The following is a 25805-nucleotide window of genomic DNA, read 5'->3' on the forward strand; positions in this document are numbered from 1 at the left end:
GATCTTCCCCTAGTAGATTGCCAATGGTGTCTATGCCCCGCGTGGTAGGGGCGACCATGGCAGTATAGGCACTGTTCTTGGGAAGGTGACCTAGACCACTCCCTTGGTGCATACCCTCTGCGTCTGGGGGAGGGAGATCGTCGAGACACTGGAGAGAGCGATTTTGCATAATAGTCCAGCGGTTCAAACCCCAGGAAGGGCGAAGGTGGTCCCAGCCAGGGTGAGGCTGGTTGCAAAAATGGAGAAGGGGGCTCCGGGTAGGCTGGGGGGACCCCTGCCTTCTGGTTGGAGTCTGCAACATAAGCGGAGGGCTGTGAGAAAGCAACTCTACAGCCCTGTCCGGAGAGGGGCTGCAATGCCTCCTCTTGTGTGCAGCCTTCCCCCTCCCGGGAGGAGGTAACTCCGCCCCCTGACGCACAGGGGATCCCGGCCCCGTCCGCACCGTGCTAGGCACGCTCGAAGGCGGTGCCGCACATGCGGTGTCCTTCGGTGCCTGCAGGCTGCGTGCCTGCGCGCTCTGCACCGCCGGTTCCCCGGGGGTCGGTGCCACTGCCTGCGGTGCCGCCGGTACCGGCGCTTGTTTAGCCGCCGCCCTGCCTGCGGTGCAGGGCGGCTGGCTGATTATCGGAGACTGAGCCGCTTCCAAGTGGCTCTCCGTGCCGCCGCCGATCAGCTGTTGCTGCGGCTGGGGGCTGCTCGCTCCTCCCGTCCCGCTCGCTGTTGCTGCCGGCAGGGATCGGGCTGGGGAGGCTTTCCTCCATTCTTGCGCTGATGGGGTGAGGGAGGCAGCTTTCCTTTTATGGGCCCCGGAGGGTCCCTCCTGCTGCGGCCGCTCCGGCACGTCTGGCTGGAGGGCCTTATCAAAAAGCAGCATTTTAAGCCGCATCTCCCTGTCTCTCCTTGCTCTGGCTGTTAATTTAGCACAGAAGGAGCATTTCTGTGCAACATAGGACTCCCCAAGGCACCTTATGCATAGACTGTGCCCATCGGACGCTGGCATCGCCTCTCAGCAGGACTCACATTTTTTTTAAATCCTGAAGAGGACATTGTTGGTGAGTCTTTCAGTTGTTAATCGGGTACTTAGCACCTTCTCTGTGCTGTTTTCCCCTTCCGATGGCCTGCCGCAGCAGGAGGGCTGATGGCCCTATGCTCCTGGCCTCCGGCGCTTGTTACTGGGACTGGATTGAAGCTGTCCCACTTGTAGTTTGTTTGTTGCTTTTGTTTTTTTGGAAAAATAACAACCGGCTAACTTGCAGTAGCCTAAGTACTTGAAAAACTTTAAAGAAAAACAGTTAAAGTCATTGAATACGCTACTTGGCCTTAGCCTAGTTCGGATTCCGTCTGCAGCCGACGGCGGTTAAGAGGAACTGGCGGGGACCGGATCGCGCACATGGCCAGGAGCGCGCAAGGGAGCGGCGCGCGCCGGCGCATGCGCGGTCCGGCAGAAACTGGTTGGAAGATCCGATCTGCGGCGCCGGGTGAGCCCGACACCTATTGTGGAGCACCCACGGGGACACTCGAAGAAGAACTCCGTATGTCGCTGAGGGACCCTCCGGTATGTCCAGGGAGGGGCGCACACCTACTCGACAGGGTGGGGGCGATACAATGGCTAGGTGCCCGCACACAGAACCAGTGGTCCTGGGCATCAGCCAGGCCAGCCCCCACATGGGATGTGGCACCCCGTGGTGCCACACCAGTGAGGCCCAGCACCCACTCCAATGGACAGCGCCGTAAGCCACACAGCGGTGGCGGCCGGTCGGTGCTGGACGGTGCCCAGGACCCGCGCACTGCAGGCCGGGAAGGGCGACCTGCGGGACAGACCCCTAGAACCACACCCAGGCTGGGAGGCCCGGTCCCGGGGGGGGCGGTGCTCCCTGGAGGGGTCAGTGTCCCGTGTGGCGGCAGGGGCCCCATGGGGTGGGCTCAGGCTGGTAGGCCACAGCTGGGTCCCCTCCATCCGGGGCACACTATTGACATGCTCTCCTCCTCTCCACACAGCCGCACCATCCACGGTCCAAGACAGCCCACCCGCAGCCATCGGAGGTGTCCAAACTCCACCCCAGGCAGCTCGCCATCAGGGCTGTGACCGGAGGGCTCCTCAGAGGGCCGAGGAAGACCCAGCCACCCAGCACCAGGACAAGGAGCACCTCCAGCTCACCTGGGCCAACATGGAGTGGCAGAGGGTGGCCTATAGACTGCTGGACACCCTTGAGGGCATCAGCCACACTGTGCAGGAGAATACGGCCACTGTGGCCCGCCTCCTGGCCCCCCTGGCATCTCCCCCTGCTGGCCCTGCCTCCTCTGCCCCCACAGAGACTGCCCCCTCTGCCCCCACCAGGCCCACCTGCTGGCAATATATGCCGGTGCTACTGGCACCGCCCCCCCCGACCGGGGACCCCACACCTGGGGGGGACAGGGCCTCCAGGGGCTGACGGGGTTTGTGGCCCACCACCCCTGCCCTGGAATGAGCATCTCACCCCCCTTCGAGTTAGGTTCCCCCTGCCCCTCTCTGAGTTAGGTTACCCCTCCAAGTTAGGTTCCCCCCTGTACATATCAGTACAAACACCCAAGTTATATAAGCGTTTCATTATTCACCACTCTGTGCTGTGCTCCTCAGTGACTGGTGGGTGGTGGATATGCGGGTGCGGTGCTGGTGGGGGTGGGAGGGATGGTGGGTGATGGATGTGCATGGGATGTGGGCGTGCATGAGGGTCAGACGTGGCCATCGGCAAAGGCCTGCCTGAGGGCCTCCTGAATGCGGGGGCTGTCCCGGTGGGCCTGGCGGATGGGGGTGGCGCCCGGCTGCTCATAGACAGCGCCAGTTGGAGGGTCCCCACCAGGGACATAGGCGTCTCCCTTTCCCTCCACAATGTTGTGGAGGATACAAGAAGTGCCCACCACCTGGGGCACGCTAGGGACCCCGACCTCCAGCCATGTGAGGAGACACCTCCACTGCCCCTTTAGATGCCCGAAGGCCTGCTCCAGCACGTTGCAGGCATGGTTGAGGTGCTCACTGAATGCCTCCCGGGTGGGGTCGAGGTGTCCCGTGTAGGGCCTCATGAGCCATGGCTGCAGGGGGTACGCCGCATCTGCCACCATGCAGTGCGGCATGGTGATGTCCTCCGCCACGGGGATCTCCCTCTGGGGGACGAAGGTGCCAACCCCCATGTGGTGACAGAGGCTGGAGTTCCAGAAGACCCGGGCATCATGGGTGCGGCCAGCCCAGCCCACGTACAGGTCGGTGAACCTGCCTCTCGCATCCACCAGGGCCTGCAGCACCACCGAATGGTAGCCCTTCCCATTCACGTACTGGGCAGCGCTGTGTGGCAAGGTGCAGATGGGGATGTGTGCGCCATCCAAAGCGCTGATGCAGTTTGGGAAGCCAGGCGGATGACCCTATGGAGCAGCATCGCATTGATGGCCCTGATCACCTGCAGAGGGGGAAGAGGGACATGTGCTCTAGTGCAGGTGTGGCAATCGTTGCCCCTGCCTTGGGCTCATTCTGCCCCCCTCCCGTCCGGCCCCTGGCCCGTGCAATCCCCGCCCCATCCGGCCCCTTGCAGGGGAAGGTTCCCCTTGCCTCAGCCCCCCCCCCACCCACCTGGCCCCACCTTACCTCCATAAGTACAGCCCTGGCGGTGGCCTTGCCCACCCCAAACTGCTGTCCCACGGAGCGATAGGAGTCAGGGGTGGCCGGCTTCCAGATAGCAATCGCAACGCATTTCTCCAGGGTGAGGGCTGGCTGCATGCAAGTGTCGTGGTGCCGGAGTGTGGGGGCGAGCCAGTGGCAGATCTTGTCAAACGTCTGCCTCGACATGCGGAAGTTCTGCAGCCACCCTTCCTTGTCCCACTCCTCTAGCACCACGTGCTCCCACCAGTCAGTGCTGCTGGGGTGGGTCCAGAGCCGTTAGGGCACCCAGGGGGGTGCCCAGCGATGCCACAGTGGGGGGAGCCCTGTGGCCCCAGGGGGACCTTGCAGCCACCCAATGAGCTTAGGTGCAGCTGTGGCGAGGGTGCACAGCACTGCCAGCAGGGCGTCCATGATGAGTGCGTCCTCCTGCAGGAGCTGTCGCTGGGCCTCCATGGTGGGCATGAGTGGGCTCTGCCAGGCTGGGAAGCACTCGGCTCATGTGGAGGGGAGGGGCCCTTTAAAGGAGGCAGCTGGCTGCGGCCCCGGAAGGGCTTGTCAGCCATAGGACCCCATCCGCAGCGTTTCCTGCCTGCCTTCTTTCGAAAGAGGGCGTGGAGCCATGTGGACACGCTTCTGAAAGACCTCGACAGCACTTCGAAAAAGAAGATCGAAACGCCAATCTGAAAAATGGCAGCGGGTGCTCTCTTTTGATGGCCACTTTTTTGAAAGCTGAACTTTGATTTTCGCCCTTTTGAAAGGGTGCTTACGTGTAGACACAGCAGTAAAGAACATTCTGTTATAGACTTAACTACATGTGTTTCATTAAATTAAGGTCTCAAGATAATGCTGGATTTTAAATAGGATGGCAAAATACTGTCTCATGCGCAAACACCAGTTTATTATCAATGGCAAAATGGGGAGTAGATAAGGCTAACAAATGAACCACAAATTGATGAATGATAGATATGCTATTTTGAGCTGGAGGAGGTACTCAGGAATACATTACATTGAGGCTATCAGATGGGATCATCTGTCCACATTGTCAACTTTTACCATTCTAAAATTGTCATGTTTTTCAGGGTTCCAGATGTAAGATTTATTGGCTAATTCTTCCCCAAATTCTCTGCTGATCTTTTATCCAGCATGACGGTATTTTGGTGGAGGCCTAAGCAGAAACTATTCTGCAGATCCATGCAAAAATATAAAGGCCAGCTTTCAATATATAGCCATATTTCTAGCTAATAGAACAATGCTGTTTTATATCATTGACAATCGTTTTAACAAATGAATTTATGGAGCTTCTTTTTTTTTCTGTTATCATTAAAAATACATTTCCAAAAAAGGGATTTATTAGCTATGCAGCCACCTCTATACATGGTTCCCTAATTTGTACCTAATTTTCTACCGTATTTGCTTTTGAGTTATATCAAAATTTATGTGTATGTCTCAAAGCAGATTTCTGGAAGTCTGTAAATACATTTTCTATATTTCTATTTTTCCCCTCTGTACTTTAAAACCTGTTTGCTGCTCCACAATGAACTATGTTTACAAATATGTTTCCTTAGTGCCTGAATGGTGCACAACTAGGTATCCAAAATATGCGTATATTCCAAACAGGATGTTTACCTGAGGTAGGGAATATAAATTCCATGGGTATTCTGTAAGTTCATATCACTGGAAAGTTTTAGTGGAGTGTGAGTGACATCACTGACAGAGCATCAACAGGAAGAGTAGGAAGTGTTTTATGTTTTTGAAGTGTTTGGTGTGATAAAGACAATAAAAATACCCATTAGCTTGCACTACAGTCCTGGTGTATCCCTTTTCAGCAATTTAAACACATTTTCACTAAATAATACACACAACACTAATGTTTGTAAACAGTCTTCCATTTGTGCCCCTGGATTAGCAATATATCCACCTCTATTTAATATCTTTAATAGTATGATAAGTGCTGTGGGGCACACAAAACTACAGAAGTTTAAGGTAGTAACTCTGGCCTTTATAGAAGTCTAGCCTGCATTCATACTACTTTCCAGAGACACCGTCTATTAGCAGTCTGTATAGTAGTCAGGAAGTTGAAAATAAGGTAAAATTTTGGAAAATTACAAAATAATTTTGGACCCCTTGTTATAGTGGATTCAACAGAGAAGGGACGTGTTCAGTTGTAAAGTTTTGCAAGAATAGCCATCAGGTTTCGTTCAGCATTACAAACATTTCAGAGTCATAAACAATCTGCATTTCCAAGATGTTTGTAACTCAGACGTTCTGTAGTACTAAAGGAGTCATACTGCCATAAGTCAGAGGTTGACCTCGATAATTGTGCAGGAGCACTACTCTGTTACTGTTTGATGAGAGCTGACCAATCCGTAGCAGCAACAGCATGAAAGCAAACCTCAACATTCCTTCTCAAAATTAATGAGAGATTATCCTTCCAGATAATTGGTTTTACATCGTATTATTCTACTGTGTTCAACTCATGAAAGAAGAAGCAGTCTCTTACACACTGATAAACACACATATGTAAATATCTGAAATGGAGAACAAGCTAGGAGCCCAGCTTAGACATCATCTATAACTTGTGCCCCATCTGATGTTACTCTAAAGCACAATACTTTGTTCATTAGAAGATTAGCTCAGAAATATTAGCTACAGTGAGGTCTCAAAGTACGCAAACTCAGAGTGTGCGACCCCACTCTTATGTATCCGACCCTGAACCCACCCCCTAGCCCGGTTTAAACCACCAGCAAGCGGCTCTGGGTCAAGCCACCCCCACCCCATGCAGCTCCAGCGTGACCCCCGCCACCGGCTCACAAGCTGCCGCTGCCGCCCCACCCCGCCCCGCCCCGCCCAGCATGACCTCCCCACCAGCTCACAAGCTAGTGGCCTGCCCGCCCACCCGCCCGCCCTTCAGCTCCGGTGCGATCCCCATGCCAGCTCATAAGCCACCCACTCCCCCATCCCGCGCAGCTCTAGGGCAACCGCCCTGCCAGCTTACCACCCAGGCACGGCTCTGGTTCCACCTCAACTCTCCGCCCCCCCAACAGCCCAGCTCACCACCTGCGCTCAACTCCACCCCTCACCCCCCTGCAGCCCTAACCCATGACAGACTTAGCCCACTCACCTCCCACAACCCCAACCCACCGCCAAGCTTAACCCTCCCCAACTGCCCACCCCCTACCCCAGGGCTTACCTTTCTGCTGCTTCCCCAGCTGCAAAACGTGTTCTGCCGGGGAAAAAGCCAGACCGCAACTTGCATGAAATCCAGTTTTACGCAAGGGTGTGTGGAACGGAACCCTCATGTACTCTGAGACCTTACTGTATAATACTCAGTCCTCTGATAAACAGCTGTCTTTTATTTAAATATTAAATATTCAAATTCACACGCTTCTGAATAAGAGCAAGTGAATTTCTTGTTAAAATATAGGTAAGCCAAGAAAAAATTGACTATGATTCCTTTTGAATAGTAAGTATTAGAAATATATCATAAAGAAGATCATAATTTTTACACTACATGTGCAAACAGTACGGATAAAAACAAACAAATGGGAGTTACCTGAGAAAAATACCACCCATACAAGGGAAGCCATTTTAACCCATCTTTCAAAACATATCGGACATGCCCAAGAGCATTTTGTCTGACTGCCAACATGTCTGCAACAATCCAGTCAACTGCAAAGACAAAAAACAAAACCAAACCAAACACTTCAGTCAAACTAGGCTTCAAATATTCCAGAGGAAACAAAATACATTTTGCACACAGGGATAGCACTAAACTACTTCTGAAACAGTAATTATGCTTCTGGTGTTCATAACAAATCTCAAGAGAGGAAACAAGCATGAAGTAAACACTCAAGGCAACTGATCTTTTTAATGGCAATACTAGGAAATCTTATTTTAAAGGGGCCTTGCTTGTTTTCCAGTTTCATTGACCAAATGTGAGTCCAATTGTGGCATTCAGGCGTCTGACTCTCAAGTTTGCTAGCACAAAGAGCCATCCGGTGCATTTACCAAGAAATTTTCTTTGTATGTTGCTGGTTTTCTCTGCCATATATATATCTTCCCTTTCTCCAAGCCCTAGTTTGTCTGTCCCTACTCAAGCTTCAGAGATTCCCTGATTTCCTTCACATTTACACTTTTCTTCTTTATGACCCCTACATCTGAGGACACCAGGTATTTCTCCTTTGGAGTCCTTCAATATTGTTCTTTAGATCAGCTGAAAAAAGCCAACGGTGAACAGAGTAAAACACCTAAATCAAGAACAGAGTTTGACAAATCAATCAAAAAATACAGTGACATCACTACAGTGAAGGATTCTTACACAGTGAGGGCAGAAGTCCCAGGGCTAAGTTCCCAAAGCCAGCACACAGTACAAGACTTTTTTCACCTGGGCTTTGGCCTAATGGAATGCACTTAAGAGGGAGCTACAGAACTTAAATAATATGTAAGATTTTTGCAGTGCTAAGAATTATCAACAAGTTAGGTACAGAATCACTTCTCTTGATCATTGCCCACACACCTTGTCTTGGACCATTATACAAATACATGTCTTTTCAGTTGATTTAGAATAAATAAAAAGTTCTCTCACACAAGTTCTGAGCACCCAGTCCATATGGGCTGGGACAAGGAATGCAGGGAGTGCTGCAGCACCTGCTGGCTTGAAGTGGTTTCCATTATACACAGGGTTTACAGATTGGTTCAATGGCTCGCAGAACCACCGCTACAGAAATTGTTCCAGCACCCTGACTCAGTCTTTTAAAGTTACAAAAACAAACCACAGTACTGTCAGCTTGCTGCTGTGCCCATCCGCACTGCATGTATTAGAATCCAAGATGCCTAGATATCAACCTCCTGTACATCTGAAGTCCTAAAACAAAAATCTGCTAAATAAATGGGTCCTAGAGCAGACAAGTTTCTGGGTAGGAATTCTTAGCTGTAGTTTTCTGTGGGATTTCTTACTCCAACAAGTCTTGTTTGATAAGGTGCACAGATCCAATGACATGTTTAGCAGGGAGATAACTGAAACCTGGTCCTAACTGAACCTTGATCCTTGAGTTACAGGTTGTGTCAGTCTACCCTGTAGTGAAGTCCAGACAAAGAAAATTGGGTGAGCAGAGCTGAACCAAGTTATCTTAGAATGCATAGCAGACTAGACTAAAAGACATTCTTCCAAGGTGCTGAGATGAAGTCACCGAAAATTAAGGTACTCAGGGCCTCATGTTGAAGAGTGCTCGAGAGAGGAAATAATATTCCTGCTGAATTTAGCTGCACCATACAAAGAGGGAAGAATCTTAGTTTAGAGTTTAAATGTTATGATTTGCATTTTGTGGGTAACTCAGATAGGGCCGAACCTTGCCAGGCACCAAGTGCTCTCATTAACTGCACCGAGTGATGAGTGGGATCATATGCAAAGACATTTTGCAAGTTGAGATCCAGAAACACCAACAGACTTTTCAAGCACAGTTTCTGATATGAAGATTATAATTGTCTGGACTCATATTAGCTAATAATCTGTGTTAACAATCTGTGACACCCTTCTTTTAAAAAAACAAGTGGCTGTAATACTCATTTCCAAGATCAGTTTATGACTTCGTTACCAAAAAACAAAAACAAAAACAAAGAAAACAAAACACAGCCTCCTAATTACCTTAATCAGAATCAAAATATGTGTATGAAAGTAGTACTAAATTCTGGTATCTCTAACTATGGCCAACTGTACTTCTCAGACAATTTTCCAGGTAATTTGTTACCAAGGTTGTTAAAAAATACAGATCATACAAATATTATAGTGATTTAGCTAAAACATACGTACTATCTATACTTACGATCACAATTATACTGATGCAAATCTGAAATATTCCTCTTTAAATACAATGCTCAACAGCTATCAGATTATTTGTCTACCTTGCAATAAGAAAGTGCAAATGAAATACAAACCTGTACACTGATGATTTGATAAATATACTACATTTTCTTTATTTTTTGGCAAATCCCCATAGATTATAATCTAAAAAAGAAATAAAACATTACTTCATTATTTACATTCATTACTTTAATAAGAAACTTAATGAACTATCTTACTAATAAGCAATAGAACTTCTCAGCCAGTTACCATTGTTAATTAAAATAACTCTTAATGAGATCTTATCACGACAAAAGACTTCCAAACAATGAGCAATGTTTACTCACTGCTGCTGAATTAAGAAAGACATTTCCTTTTCTGAGTTTCAATCCTGCAACTGGATCCTTGCAGACAGATCCTTATGCCCACATGATTCATAAATTCATAGCATTTCAGGCAAGAAGGATCATTAGATCACTTAGTCTGACCTCCTGTACTACAAGGGACACAAAATTGCAACCAAGCACCCCTATGTGAACCCAAAAGCCCGCACTTGACTAATGCATATCATCCACAAAAGCATCTAGTCTTGACTTGAATGCATCCAGTGATGGAGAATCTACTGTTTCCCTTAGTAGTGTATCCTAATATTAAAAAATTGTGATTTATTTCCAGTTTGAATTTGTTTGGTTTCAGCTTCCAGACATTTGGTCTTTTTATGCCTTTTTCCTACTAAAGGAGCATGTTAGTACCTGGCATTTTCTCACTGTGAAGGTACTTACTCAAATCAAATCTTAACCTTTCTGATAAACTAAATGGATTTAGATTTTTAAGCTCTTGCTGCAAGGAATATTCTCTAGCTCTCAAATCATCTTTGTGGTTCTTTAGTGAATCTGGTCTAATTTCTCAATATTCTTTTTAAAATGTGGACATCAGACCTAGGCCCAACCACATGTAGCCACTTCTTCCATAACATTACACTGGGGACTTATGTTGATTTGTTTGTCCACCTGGGGGACACAGATCTTTTTCAGACTCACTGTTGTCCAAGATAAAATCCTTCAATCCATAGGCATGGCCTGCTTGTCATATTCCTAGATGTTAAATTTTGCATTTAGTTGTACTAAGACATTATATTTGAATGGGTCCAGTTTACCAAGTGGTACAAATTGCTCTGTATAAATGCCTTACCTTCATCATGGTACCTCGCCTGCCAATTTTTGCATCATCTGCTAGCTACTAAGATTTTATACAGTACTTACTTCCAGAACATCAGTGAAAATGTTAAACATAAAGTATCAGGCCTGGAACTAACTAACTACGGAATCCAACTAGAAACAACCCACTAAATGATGTTTCCCTAATGACAGATTTGTGAGACCCACTGGCCAGAGTTTAATGATCTTGTACAGTGCTAATTTTTTAAATCAGAAAGTTGTGTGACACAAACTGTGATCATCTAGTCTGATGTCCCACATAACTACAAACAGCAAGACTTCCTTGATTTTTATCTAGAGAACACATTTTAGAAAAACATCCACGTCTGATGTTAAAAATTGATGGAAAATTCCCCAGAAACCTTTGTAACCTATTCCAGTCATTAACTGCCTTAATTGATAAATATCTGTACCTCATTTCTAGTATGAATGTGCCTATCATCACCTTACAGCCTTGGGATCCCAGCATACTGGGTCTGCTACAACGAAAGTCCATTATGAAATTTTGGTTCCTCATGAATTGTGACAAACTCATCGTTTAGCCTTCTTTTGTTAAACTAAACAGTTTCTCACCACGACATTTCATTTCTTTCATTTCTCGTGGCTCTTTATCAACATTAGTCTTGATCTGTAGATATCAAAACAGGAAACTGCACTCCAGCAACAGTTGCACCAGTACAAATACAAAGAGGAGATAAGCTCCCTTTATTTGCTATTCCCCTGTTTATGCCATCACTGGACAACTTTAGCTCTTTTGACCACTGCATTACACTGGAAATTATAAGAAGTTTTAACACTGACCGTAGATACTATATGTTGTTTGGAACAAAATACGTTCAGGGGTCTGACCCTATAATTTACAGGAATACCACTGAAATCATAAACATCTAGTTTCTGAAACTAAATTTAGTCTTTTTAGTGGGGGAACTTAATGTAGTAAAATCTTATTCCATGAGCAATTTTGTGTCAAAGTCAAGGCGTGTGTCATTTCATTAGTGAAAATCTACAGAATCATAATTTCAATGGTATCACCCTCTGCAGACTGATGGGTAGGACTTACTGTCCCTAGATCACCAAACTTCAGCTTCTCTAGTTGATGGAAATTTTAATATCACTATTCACCTTTAATGTTGTCTTATTCTAGGGAACCACTGTTAGGCTGGCTGGCTTGCTGATCATCATCCAGCGATTCTCTCAGCTATTCTGAGGATCTTCTGAGAAAGAAGAGAGTCTTCACAGGTTGAATCAAATGCTTTCCACAAAAGATAATCTGGTCTATTTAGCCAATGCTCCAGTAGTGTCACATCCTGAAAGGAAGTGGAAACCTGGCAGTGTGGATGCCTTAATGGTTCAAGTGATAGGAACAAATCACTCAGGGATATCCAGTAATTCTGTTCTGTAGCAGCAATCACAAAAATGAGGATCCTGAAAAATTCTTTGGTAGCATTTAATACAGAGCACAGGAATACTTACGTCTTGTGCAAAATCCAGAATTTAATAGTACTTCTCTCTGTGATATTGATGGAATGCAAGATAAATATAGTGTCAGCCTAGTCATGGGCTCTATAAAGAAACTTCATGGAACAGTGTAAGGCAGCAACCTCATTATGCCTTGCACTAACAAAATTCTTTGCATGCTGCAGCATTTTTCCTGCAAGATATGCAATTATGTCCTCATTCCTATGAGACAGTAGCTTCGTCGTTGTGACACTGGAGGTATTTGTGGAGTCAGTGATTTTGTACCGGACAAATGTTTTGTGCAGTATCTTGGAGCATTTTCTTTCTGGTGATATATTTAATTGATTTCTTTGTAAATATGTCAAACACCATGTGAACTTTAGCCCAGCATTTTCTTGGTAGTCTCATAATGAAGAACCTCATAGAGTGTTTGTTTTTTCTGGATGGTCAAAAGCTTGTACGTCAGACATACCACCTGTAATTGATGAGACCTCTGCTGACCATACTGTCAGTAGGTGCTGGCTTAGGAAGACCATGCACGATGTGCATTAATTTGCTTTTCTCTAGGTACATACACATTATTCTGTTGAATTCAAAGAGCAACCCTGGGGCTAACAATAATGATTAGCAGGATTCATATGCAGGTCATTCAAGCTTGCACTTTACATAGTGCCAAGTTAAAGTCTGACCATTTTGAAATTAGTTTTCTCCTGAAATGGTGTGATACTCTATATGCTGTGAATCTGGATCATTTGAGGATATGTCTTCTGTCTCTTTAGTGTACTCAATGGTCTTTTACCCAGGAGTATAGCCGACGTTTGCACAATGACCAAGTGAAGTCAAGATTAGTGGATGCTGAAAGCTCTACAATAGCCATTTCATCCGCCACTTCATTGAAAACTGGATTTCTTGGCTTCAGAATTTTTGGACATTGGGAAAAAAGTAAACAAGCCATGAAGACAGGAAGCCTCTTCATGGAATAGTTGGTGCTGATCCAGTCAGGACTTGAGGCTGGGGTGTGTTCTTCTTAATATGTTGCTGACAGCAGATAATCACAGTAGCCTGAAGGGTACCTTTGCCACTTGCTATATCTTCCAAGAAATTCAACTTATAGCAGTACAAAAATCTAAACCCACCCTTGCTCAGCTCTCAGGCAGTGAAGAACCTCACTTACAATTGCAGTCGCCATGGGGACTACTCTGTTATAGTCAGTGGAGGTGGTAATCCTATGGATAAACTGCACAAGACATTTGCTGTGGGTTTTGGTGTGAACTGTTAAACCAAAAGCCTTCTGTAGTGGTAGATTACACAAATACCATACACAGTTGTTATGTATGTGTTGGAAACCTGTTTCTCACTCATTCACATAAGACGACTTGCATTAAATGGCATCCTTGTGCTCCAATTGCTTACTGTCTCACTTGACTGTGACACTATTACAAAAACTTCAGGTAGTAGAGACCAGGTGATATGATCCAGGTTTTCAGTCCATTCTGAATCTCTGAAATGCCCATATCCTACAGGACAGAACATCTCTCCTTAAAAATTTAGCAGACACGAACAGTCTTCATTATTGCTGTTGACATCAGCACTTTATTCTGCTTTAATAAGATCACCCACGTTAGAGTTTTTGAAGATATGCACTGTGATTCATTTCTGCATATAGGGTTACTGAAATCTACATCCATATTCCATTGTTCATCTTCAGTAAGTGCTTTATGAGCCTCTATACTAAGCATTTGTTGCTTTTCAATCTCATACAAAGCACACACTTCTCTGTACTTAGCCTCTGTACTGGCCATCAACACCACTTTTCCCTCTATTAGAGCCTCTCCGAAGCAATTTATTAACTCCAGATGAGTTGCACAGTTTACAGTAATAAAAATCACTACTTATTTCACTTGCTTTTTCCTTCTGGTGCAACATATTACATTTATTCTTAGTGTACCACATGATGCGATATGTAATGTTACATGTGTGCACGTCTTTTGAGTCATTGCCCCTATCTATCACAGAATCATAGGGCTGGAACGGACCTCAGGAGGTCATCTAGTCCAGCCCCCTACTTCAAGCAGGATCAACCCCTACTAAGTCATCCCAGCCAGGACCTTGCCCAGCCGGGATTTAAAAACCTCCAGGGATGGAAAATCCACCACCTCTCTAGGCAACGCATTCCAATGCTTCACCACCCGCCTGGTGAAGAAGTTTTTCCTAATATCTAACCTACACCTTTCCCTCTTCAACTTCTGACCATTACTCCTTGTTCTGCCATCTGACACCACTGAGAACAATTTCTCACCCTCCTCTTTAGAGCTCCCCTTCAGGAAGTTGAAGGCTGCTATTAAATCACCTCTAAGTCTTCTCTTCTGTAAACTAAACAAGCCCAAATCCCTCAGCCTATCCTCATAGGTCTTGTGCTCCAGACCCTTAATCATTTTTGTTGCCCTTCGCTGAACCTGCTTCAGCAAATCCACATCATTTTTATACTGGGGGGCCCAAAACTGGACACAATATTCCAGATGTGGCCTCACCAGTGCCAAATAAAGAGGAATAACTACTTCCCTAGATCTGCTCGAAATGCTCCTCCTAATGCACCCCAGTATGCCGTTAGCTTTCTTGGCTACAAGGGCACACTGTTTACTCATATCCAGCCTTTCATCCACCATAACCCCTAGGTCCCTTTCCATCGTACTGCTGCTGCTGCTGCTGCTGAGCCAGTCGGTCCCCAGCCTGTAACAATGTTTGGGATTCTTCCACCCCAGGTGCAGGACTCTACACTTCTCCTTATTGAACAGCATCAGATTTATTTTGGCCCAGTCCTCCAATTTATCCAGGTCCCTCTGGATTCCCTCTCTACCCTCCAATGTATCTACCTCTCCCCCTAGTTTTGTGTCATCTGCAAACTTGCTGAGGGTGCAACCCAGTCCCTCATCCAGGTCATTAATAAAGATGTTGAATAACACCTGCCACAGAACCGAGCCTTGCGGCACTCCGCTTGAAACAGACTGCCATCCAGATATTGAGCCACTGACCACTACCCTTTGGGCCCGACCATCAAGCCAGCTTTCTATCTATCTTATAGTCCAAGGATCCAATCCATATTTCCTTAACTTATGGACAAGAATGTTATGGGAGACCATATCAAAAGCCTTGCTGAAGTCAAGGTATATCACATCACTGACTTCCTCATGTCCACAGAGCTTGTTACGTTGTCATAGAAGCTGATCAGATTGGTCAGGCAGGACTTGCCCCTGGTGAATCCATGTTGGCTACTTTTGATCACCTTCCCCTCTTCCAAGTGCTTCAAAATGGATTCCTTGAGGATTCCCTCCATTATTTTCCCAGGGATTGAGGTAAGGCTGACGGGTCTATAGTTCCCTGGATCATCCTTCTTTCCTTTTTTAAAGATGGGCACTATGTCTGCCTTCTTCCAGTCATCCGGTATCTCCCCCGATTTCCAGGAGTCTTCAAGGATAATGGCCAAAGGTTCAGCAATGACCTCTGCCAATTCCCTCAGTACCCTGGGGTGCATTAAATCCAGACCCATGGACTTGTGCACATCTAGTTTTTCTAGATAGCTCAGAACTTGTTCCTTCCCCACAGATGGCTGCCCTCCACCTTCCTGTACTGCATCATCTAGGACCATCATTGGGAAGTTGACTTTGTCTGTGAAGACTAAGGCAAAAAAAGCATTGAGTACTTCAGCTTTTCCTGCATCATCTGTCACTATCTATTTCCCAAGAAATGTTCTTGTTATGAACATCATCTTCATACAGTTCTTCACCTGTCTCGCATGCTAAAACTGTTAATGCATACCTTTAGGCTTCCAGCTTATTGCAGAATAAGCAAGCATTCTTCTCAAAATCCACCTCACAGGACATAGCAGAAGGTGAGTCTCATGCACAGCTGGCATTTGTCTTGGCATTTTCAAATTTTTCCTTATGGATTTTTAATCTAGCCTCATCAAATTCAGCTTACGGGTGTACTGCTTACAGAATGTAAAATGCCACTGACTGCTGCGTTTAACCCAGTCCTCTCCAAAGGTCTGCTACTAATTAGTAGAGTTCATCTCCCCACTGACGCCTAAAAATCATAAAGACGAAAGTAAAAACATACTGGGTCAGCCTAGTATTGTGTTTTATGACAATGTCGAATGCAGAGGAAATGAACAGAACAAGGCAATTTATCAAGTGATCCATGCATGTTCACCCAGTCCCAGCTTCTAGAAGCCAGACCTTCAGATACACCCAAACTAGGGGGCTGCATCCCTGTTTACCTTGGATAATAGCCACTGATGCACCTATTCTTCATGAATTTATCTAATTCATTTTTGAACCCTGTTATACTGCTGGCCTTCTCAAAATTCCCCCGGCAGTGAGTTCCACAGGTTGACTGTGGTTTGTGAAGTACTTCCTTTTGTTAGTTTTAAACCTGCTGCTTGTTAATTTAAGTGATTGTTAATTAAGTGATTCCTGGTGTTTGGGTTATATGACCTGGTAAATAACACTTCCATATTCACTTTCCTCACACCAGTCACCTCTTTTCTAAGTGGTACAGTCCCAGGCTTTTAAATCTCTACTCATATAGAAACTGTTCCATACCTATTATCACTTTTGTAGTCCTCTGTATTTTTTTTACAAGTCAAATATACCTTTTTGGGGTGACAAGAACCACAAGCAGTATTCAAACTATGGGTACACCATAAATGTATGTAACATCATTATGATCTTTTTGTTGTATTAATCTCCTACTAATGGTTTCTACTACTGTTAGCTCAGAAGCTGCATTCTGAAATCCACACAAAGTAACAGTTTTCTCCTCTATGCTGCTATTCCAGCACCAAGCTAGGTGTTTTGCATCACACTCCTTTTACAGAAGAAAAGAGTGGTCAGTTTAATCAGAAAGTTAGAGGAGGTTTCGCACACATGGGGAATTGCAGTCAGAAAGGAAGGGAAAATGAAGTATAAAAATATCTGCAGGATTACTCTCCCTCCTCTCCACAGCTGGAAAAAAAATAGAAACAGTAAAGTGTTAAAAAGAGTTCATAGAAATACACACTAGAGCTATCAGCATTTCTCCTTCACATCACAGGATCCTATTGTTTTTCATTTTCCACTCCTCTCAGCTCACAGGCCTGTGTTGTCATCTCCTTTTCCTGTGTTACTAACTTAAGATTGTAAGTTCTCAGGCACCAGCACTACTTTGTTATCTGGCTAACAAAGCGACACTGAAACATAATTATGTGGAGAAGGTTAAAGAGAATAAGAAAACAATGTTAGAGTAGTGAGCTAAAGAAAGAGAACAAACCAAAGAGAGAAAGCCATCTGCCCATGCAATGCACACATCATTTTCTCTTCCTGCACGGTATATGTAGTGGGTTTCAAGTGCTGCCTGATCTCCCATTTGTTTATAAATAGTGATTGTGATGTTTCTGTAGAGTCTTGTACCAATTCACTTTTCACTGAAATCACTGGAAATGTTCCCATTTACTTCCATGGAAGTTGGATCAGGTCCTTTTAAACTAAACAGATCTATTTAAGGGTAAGGATTCAACTACAATTGTCAACTAATCACAGTTAATGCACAAAGTAAATGCAAAACAAATTAACTAGCTTAAAAATAGTCTTGATTATTGCATTTCTAGTTGCATTGTTAAACAATAATTAAATACCAATTTACAATTATTTTGGGTGTTTTTCTACAATTTAAAATATATTGATTTGAATTGTGATGCAAAACATGAAGTATATGGTGCTCACTTGATATTTCTGATTACAAAGATTTATATTGTAAAAATAATAAGTATTTTCAATTAGATTAATTACAACTTTTTTAACTCCATTATTGTGATTTTAAAATAATTATTAGCCCTAGCTTCAATCTCAAAAAGTACATTAGTACTGTACAGTAATAGTCCAAGTAACTATAGCTTTTCATGATACTGTATTTTTTGGCTGCGAGCTTCAGTTTAATATAGCACCTACCAATGCAGGACCCCTATACAGTGAGTTTGTAGGGCATTACCTCATTTGTTTCTTCCTTTGGTTTAAACGGCAGCAGGTTAGTACGGAGATATTTTTGCAGGAGTATGCAGTGGGGTCTCACCCACAAAAATGCTGTAAATTTTGCATTCAAAAACCAACATACACAGTGTATACTGAAAGCCTGTGATGTTTCTTTTCTTATAAAAGTATTTACTGGCAAACAAATTGCTATTTATAACTATTCTGATGTCTGTTTTATTTACTATTAAATCAGGACCATAATGGTTGAGGTTGTTCAAATTTTTACCTCCCTGCTTTCTTTCTTAGTTGATGAGAAGAACAGCTCATACCAGGCTTTTCAGGAGAAGTCGTTCAAACCACTGGGCCTGTGCCTTCACTTGACAGAAATGGGGCATGAGAGAGAATGCTCTCAAATTCATTGGAACACTGAACTCTCTCGATCTCAGGTACTTGCAGAGCCTCCCATACCATAATACTGGAATACCTCACAATCTTTTCCTTGTAGTTATCCTCACAACATTCCCGTGAGACAGGGAAGCATTACTCCCCCCTCCCACCAAACACACAAGTAACTGAGGCACAGAGAGACTGAACAACTTGCTACAAAGGACATCTGGGGCAGAACAGGGATTTTAATTTAGGTCTCCCAGTCTCCTGGCTAATACCTTTACCTGAAACAGTGCTTCAAGGGCAACAAAATGCTCTCTCTACATTTCTGGTTGTTTTTTTTTTGTTTTTTTTTTGGTAAAGCACTGTTAATCCCCATTCAGACTGCTCACACTTACCATCCGACAGGAGAGAGGAAAGGAGAGGGAAGGAAAGAGTCTTTCAGTTTTTTTAGTGAAGTAATTTGAGTAAAGAGCATCTTCAAACTTCTTGGCTTTAAATCATACTTTTCCTTAAAAATCTTTTATATTTTACATTCATATGCATTATACAACTGCTTAATGAAGTACAGTAAGAGAATAGACTTCATAGTCACACTGTGCAATTTCCTGACTTGAAAACCTCATCCAAACCAGATTATTAGATCAGGTAGTTCACTCAGAAGTATATTACAACTCGTGTGTTCTGTTAGCATTCAGAAAAGGAAACTGTAGCCAAACCCCAGAGACTGAACATCACAGTTACCTTGTAGGGAGTTCTATGCATAATTTATGTTTGAAAAATCCTTTGCTTGTGCTGTACTGGGAGGCAGAGGATTTAATGAAGATATTTTGATTTATTTTATTTCCTCTGTCTAGACATGATACTTAGAGCTAGAAAGCTTTAGAGCTAGAAAGCTTCTTCTTAGAAAGAAGAAAGCCAGTGTAGACGCTGCTTTTTCGAAAGTAAACCCATGTTCAAAAGAATCCTTCTTCCCTTTATTTAATGGGAAGAAGGATTCTTTCAAAGATGGGGTTACTTTCAAAAAAGCAGCGTCTACACTGGCTTTCTTCTTTTGAAAGCAGCTCTTTTGAAATTAGAATATGCAAATGAGGTGTTGAATATGCAAATTTATACCGCAATTGCATTTTCAATTTACCTCATTTGCATGCCACTTTCAAAAGAGGAATGCAAGTGTAGACACACCCTTGATGTATAGTACTAACCTGGACCTTAACTGTTTGCTGTGACTTTTATTCTTACATATTAATTCAGAAAACACTTACACACCTGAGTATTCACTCTGAAAGTGAAACTACTTTTTAGGATCATGGATTTTGGTACTTAAAAATTAAGAAATGCTCCCCAATTCCCCCTCACTATTCTAGCTCCCTCCGCCCTGAATTAAACAGGAATATCTCACAAAGTCTTGAATGAGTTTTGAGTTTGAACTGCAAAGGATCTGACCTAGCTTTGCCAGCAGCTGCTATTCTGAACTAAAAAATAATAATAATAATAAGTGGAGATACACATCTCCTAGAACTGGAAGGGACCTTGGGAGGTCATCTAGTCCAGGCCCCTGCCCTCTTGGCAGGACAAGCACCATCCCTGACATCTACTTGCCCCAATTCCTAAATAGCCTCCACAAGGATTAAACGCACAACCCTTAGTTTAGCAGGTCAATGCTCATACCACTGAGCTATACCCCACCTCGACTAAAAGGAACAACTGACATTTTAAAAGGAAATGGGTTTACTTTGTCAGCCAAAGAAAACATACCATTTTTTTAATCATAAATGGCAGGAAAAATGTCATTTTGGAGTCCTTCCTTCGGCTCATATTTCTCTGCCTACACATATTTTTAGTATTTTACCCTAAAAATGGGAACTTTGAAGTATCCAGGCTCTAACAACTGTAATAGTCTACCCATCTAGAATAATAAAGCCTCTATTAAAATAGTTTAAAAGATATATACATAGCAGATAACCCACTGGAAACGAAAAATTAAAGTAAAATAAAAAGGTCACTATTGTCAACTAACTGAATAAACGAGACAGGTGATAACAACAGCAAAGACTTATTTTACAAATATTAATTCACTAATTTCAGTTATCTAAGTTCAATGGAGGAAAGCTACAACAGAAGCGTTTACTCACTGTGCCTAGCTACAGCAGCTGAAGAACAATATAAATTGTAGCCCCGAGTTTCTTTTATTAAAATTTTTTCCCCAAATAGTCTGAAAGTGCTTTACTGATGGAACTTTAGAGATGGTAAAACTAATCAAATTTTAGAGATAGCCACTAATTTTGGGTACTGGATTGAGGGAATTTTTTTTGAAGATATTGACCAACCAAACAACACGCCAAATATCTTCAGTACTTTCAATTAGTAAACACTTTGACAAATAAAAGCAAGTGTTCTATCCCACATCATTCAGAAAGTCTGTGACAGAGTTGAGAATACAGTCCAACAGAAAATGAGCCTTAATCTATATTACAAAACAATGAGGACTCCATCCTGTGGCACCTTATAGACTAACAGATTTTTTGGAGTATAAGCTCTCATGGGCAAAGACCCACTTCGTCAGATGCATGTAGTGACGAAGTGGGTTTTTGCCCATGCAAGCTTATGCTCCAAAATATCTGTGAGCCCGTAAGGTGCCACAGGACTTCTGGTTTCTGTGGATACAAACTAACATGGTTACCCCCTGATACTATACAATAAACCCTCAAAAATGTGCAATTTCTACTCAAAATCCCGCTCCCCTGTGGCCCTTGATCAAACCCCTGCCCCCACCTGGCTCACCATTCGCATGTGTGGATTCAGCTCAAACCTCCACCCTGGTTCAACACCCCGCCCCGCCCTGTGGCCCAGCTCTGGCTCAAACCTCTACCTTGGTTCAACCCCCCTCACACGTGGCTCTGCTTCCACCCCACCAACTGTGGCTCCAGTTCAAATCCTGTGCACAGCTCTGGTTCAACACCCTCCCATTGCCCGGATCCAGCTCACCTGGCCACCCACAGAGCCAGCTGAGGAGTCCCTGGTCTGGGGCAGGGAGACCCACAGTCAGGAAGCAGCTGGACTCCTAGCCCAGTCCCCAGCAGCAGCCCCAGATGATGCTGCCACATGGTTTCCGTCTCTTCTGATTGCAGGGCCCAGAAAATTGACCAGCCATGAGCTGGTCCATTTCCTAGTCCTGAAAGCCACAGGGAAACTGGAACCAAGATGCTCCCTGGTTCCAGCTCCCCGCCACTGGAAGACTCAGGAAACTGACCAGCCCGAAACTGACCAGCCCTAGCGGCCTGGTCAGTTTCCCAGCTCCTGCAAGCCCAGGGGACTCGGAAACCAGGTGGTAGCCTGCTTCCTGTCTCCCCTGGACTTGCATTAAAACTTGAGTTATTGAGTTGGAAGGCAACCCCAGCATAACTCGAGGGTATATTGTAGTAAAAAGTTAGTTCAATGTAAGATGCCTAGCACTGATGAAGCTGTACATGTATACACTTATGTCTGTCTCTCACTGATATAAGCATTCCATTATGCCTACACCTCCTGACACTACTTCCCAGCACTGCTGAATAGGCTGACCAAACAGCATTTGTAAAAAATCAGGATGGAAGTAGCATATAAGAGACCACTATGTGACAGAAAGGCCCAGATTTTGAGGCTGTTCACGTAACTGGGACTTCTGGTCACTACAGTGCTGTGCTATGATCAATATATAGTAAACTCTTTCATATCTGGCAGACCCAGGACTGGGAGGTTGCTAGATATTCAAATATTGTGGAGGATAGAGAGGTATACCTAGCAATGCATAACACTAAAGAAAAACAAGATTAGCTATTAAGAAAAAAACACTAATGTATGCAGAGTACTTTATCAACAACAGTAGTTTTGTACACTGTAAACTTATACTGTATTTGCTGTATTTATTTGTATTTACTTTCACTATTCTGTACTCATGGAAAAGGGAACAAAAATTTCCTTGTGGATAAAAGGACAGTTATATGAGAGTTCCAGATGAGAGAATGCTGGATATAAAAGAGTTTACTGAGGTTGACACAATGCAAATGTAGATGCTGTGTTACCCATGTAAACCCTGACAGATCTCTAGCAGCTGTCCCACAAAGCCTAACACTGACTGCTCTGGTTACAATAGTGAGCTTCACTCCCTAGGGGTAACCAAGTCCAGAAGCCTTTTAAAACACTGAATTTTTGAAATGCTTTTTCCTGATTGTCTAGCTTGGCAAGCACAACCGCCCAACCGATCATGCTAGCTTCATAGACCAGCTTGGCAAGCACAACTGCCCAGCTGATCATGCTAGTTTCATGCTCCAAATGTACTTGGGACTGGAATAGACAAGAGATTTTAGATTTCCTGGGCCTGTGTGGGGAGAAGAGTGCATACAAACACACCATCTGACCAGCCATAGAAAAGGGGAAAGACTTCAAGCAGATTGTATGGGAGATGTAGGAGAAGGCATACAGAAGAGATCATGAGCAGAGCCAGATGAAAGTGAAAGGACTGTGTCAGACATACCAAAACGCCAGGAAAGCCAACAGTCAATCCACAGACCTGCCACTTTTACAAAGAACTGCATGAACATGACACTGGCCGCACACAAACGATATCTCCAAGAGGTGTAAGTCACAGGCCACTGGCATGAACAATGAAGGAAGCTATGCCACGACCCAGGACGCGTTTGAGACTCAAAAGCAACATGGCACCTATGAGCCTAAATTACTTACTTTTTGCAAATGTTATCCTTATTTTGTCCTGTACAGGAAAAATGAGGGACATTTTGAGAGACATTACCTTTAGGGGTTCTAGCTAGGGAAACATTCTTGCACAGGACTTTACAGTTTACCTCTTGTAAAGGACCTGAGCAGGGCACTGGTTAAATGTTATCTGTAATACTGTGTACAAATATTTGTACAACAGTATGCCCTAAACTCTTACACTGGGGTGTATCTATCAATGATTCATGAGAGATGGTAAAGGAAAATAATTAAAGTACTATAGTTTCTTCATTTGTGACTCAGGGTGAGAATATCCACAGCACCACGTTCTGTTTTCAAAAGTGGTTCTGACATCTAAATAATATTGACTTTCAGTGGAATTTAGGTTCCAGATTTATTTCTGAAAATGTGACTTAAAATTTTTCAAAAATACCTTGCTTCTCCAAAACTTTTGTGGCTTAGCAAAATATGTGAATTTGTAAAGGATATTCATTTTACAAACATAAAGCTGTCTGAAATTTCTAAGGGAACTAATTTTTTAGTATATTGGTAGATGTTCAAATAAACAGAATTTGCCAGTGTATGAATGACTAATTTTAAATGTAAATCAAAATAACTCAAAACAAATTATACGTGTGAACAACCAGCTCCCTGTTATACTGGGATTGCGTTGCACATATTGGCCGTGTCTACACTAGCCCCAAACTTCGAAATGGCCATGCAAATGGCCATTTCGAAGTTTACTAATGAAGCGCTGAAATGCATATTCAGCGCTTCATTAGCATGCGGGCGGCCACGGCACTTCAAAATTGACGCGCCTCGCCGCCGCACAGCTCGTCCCAACGGGGCTCCTTTTTGAAAGGACCCCGCCTACTTTGAAGTCCCCTTATTCCCATCAGCTGATGGGAATTCTGAAGTGCCGCGGCTGCCCGCATGCTAATGAAGCGCTGAATATGCATTTCAGCGCTTCATTAGTAAACTTCGAAATGGCCATTTGCGTGGCCATTTCGAAGTTTGGGGCTAGTGTAGACGTAGCCATTGAGTGACAGAAGCAAAGGAAGGGAAAGAAGTTTTTGTCTTTATTTATTTTTTTTAAAGCTATATAAAATTCTTTAGAAAATAATCCAAAATGGATAGGGGAAGCCAAAAAGGTGACCTTCCTCTGCCAACAGAACACTAATTTATATCTGCAGTATCAAGATCTTTCAGCCAAGTCTACTTTCAAATCCAACACTATAAAGGGACCCTTCGGATAAAACCTACTCTGTCTGCTACATTACTTTGAGTCTGAAGTAATTTATGGTCAATCCAGATTAACTTCTTCTTCCCTTTTTTTTTTTTTAAGAATGTTAGAGTTGCAATAGGAGAGTTAGGAGGGGCACTGTATCAAATATAAAGGACTCAACTTTCTATTAACAGTCAAATTCACATGAATTATTTGGTTATATTAAACATAAAGTTGTGGATATTTCCAAAATCCATTTGCCAGCAGTCAGTAACTGATTCCAAAAAGAGGAAATGTAGTTCACCCAATTCCTGAAGAGTTATGAGGTCAATCAAGGCAAGAAAACCTACAAACCATACTTAATTGGGGGCAGGGGTACAGGTGTTTCCCTATACTAAAAAAGGCAGTACCTACACATTGGTCACCCTCTGAGAAGGGGATAGTTGCTCTACCACCCCTAGGGTAAAATGCAACTGAGGGAAAAAGCTACCCTTATATGGAGACTGAGAAGACAGAGCACTCGATTGGAAGCCATGAGATTTGACTTAATCACAAACAGGATTATTAAGTCAAATCTCCTGACTCTCAAACACAAATAGGATCTTTCTCGACAAACAGGATTGTTTAAATGATTGTTTAGTAAAGCAAATCCTTTTAGTTCATCCTCCTGTTCTTGTAGCTAAGCCTGCTTTCAAGAAGAAACACATTTTTATTTTGATCTCTCACAGGAGTTCTTTTCTCTGTAGTGCTAACCAGTATATTTTTGACTTCCTAGGATTTCGCTAGATGCATAACTTTATATTTACTGACAATTCCATATGTTGATACTAGACACGGATACAACCTAGATAACTGAGATCACTGAAAGATTCATATACAGGCTTATAACTTGGAGGTTAAAAAGAGTGCCATTTACATGTTTATCCAAGCAAGGGTGCGTCTACACTAGAAACTAATTTCAAAATTAACTTTAAAGTTACGCACTACTTTGAAGTGGCCACCAGAGTCTCTACGCACGTTTTCCCTTTCTTTGAAGTCCTCACTCCATTCCCAGGAATGGAGTAGTGCCCTACTTTGAAGTTTAACTTCAAAGTACAGTATGTATAGAGGCTCAACTTTGAAGTTGTACTTCAAAGTTATTTTGTAGTGTAGACATAGCCCAAGTGTTTACTAGTTTGCCAACTGCCTGAAATCTTAGGTTACTTTTGGTTTGAACACTAGAAACCTTATTTTAAACTTTATTCAAACGCAGTGGGAGCAACAAGTACACAACACCTCTGAAAGTCAAGCCCTAGACAGTTTAGCTGAATCTGACAGTGCTGACCTC

At 43.8% G+C, this 25805-nt stretch overlaps 1 protein-coding gene across 4 annotated transcripts in view; it reads right to left on the bottom strand.

Annotated features, from left to right (window-relative positions):
• Positions 1–25805, bottom strand: part of AGPAT5 (1-acylglycerol-3-phosphate O-acyltransferase 5) — a 111122-nt gene that overhangs the window by 75777 nt on the left and 9540 nt on the right. For all 4 annotated transcript variants that reach the window (XM_074988906.1, XM_074988904.1, XM_074988905.1 and 1 more), the window contains exons 2-3: positions 9566–9635; positions 7185–7300 (exon numbers count right to left, since the gene is read on the bottom strand). In XM_074988906.1, the coding sequence (XP_074845007.1) occupies positions 7185–7300; positions 9566–9635 (186 nt within the window). The remainder of the gene's footprint in view (positions 1–7184; positions 7301–9565; positions 9636–25805) is intronic.

The sequence above is a fragment of the Carettochelys insculpta genome, chromosome 3 (genome assembly GCF_033958435.1).
Source record: "Carettochelys insculpta isolate YL-2023 chromosome 3, ASM3395843v1, whole genome shotgun sequence".
In the NCBI taxonomy this organism is placed as follows: domain Eukaryota; kingdom Metazoa; phylum Chordata; order Testudines; family Carettochelyidae; genus Carettochelys; species Carettochelys insculpta.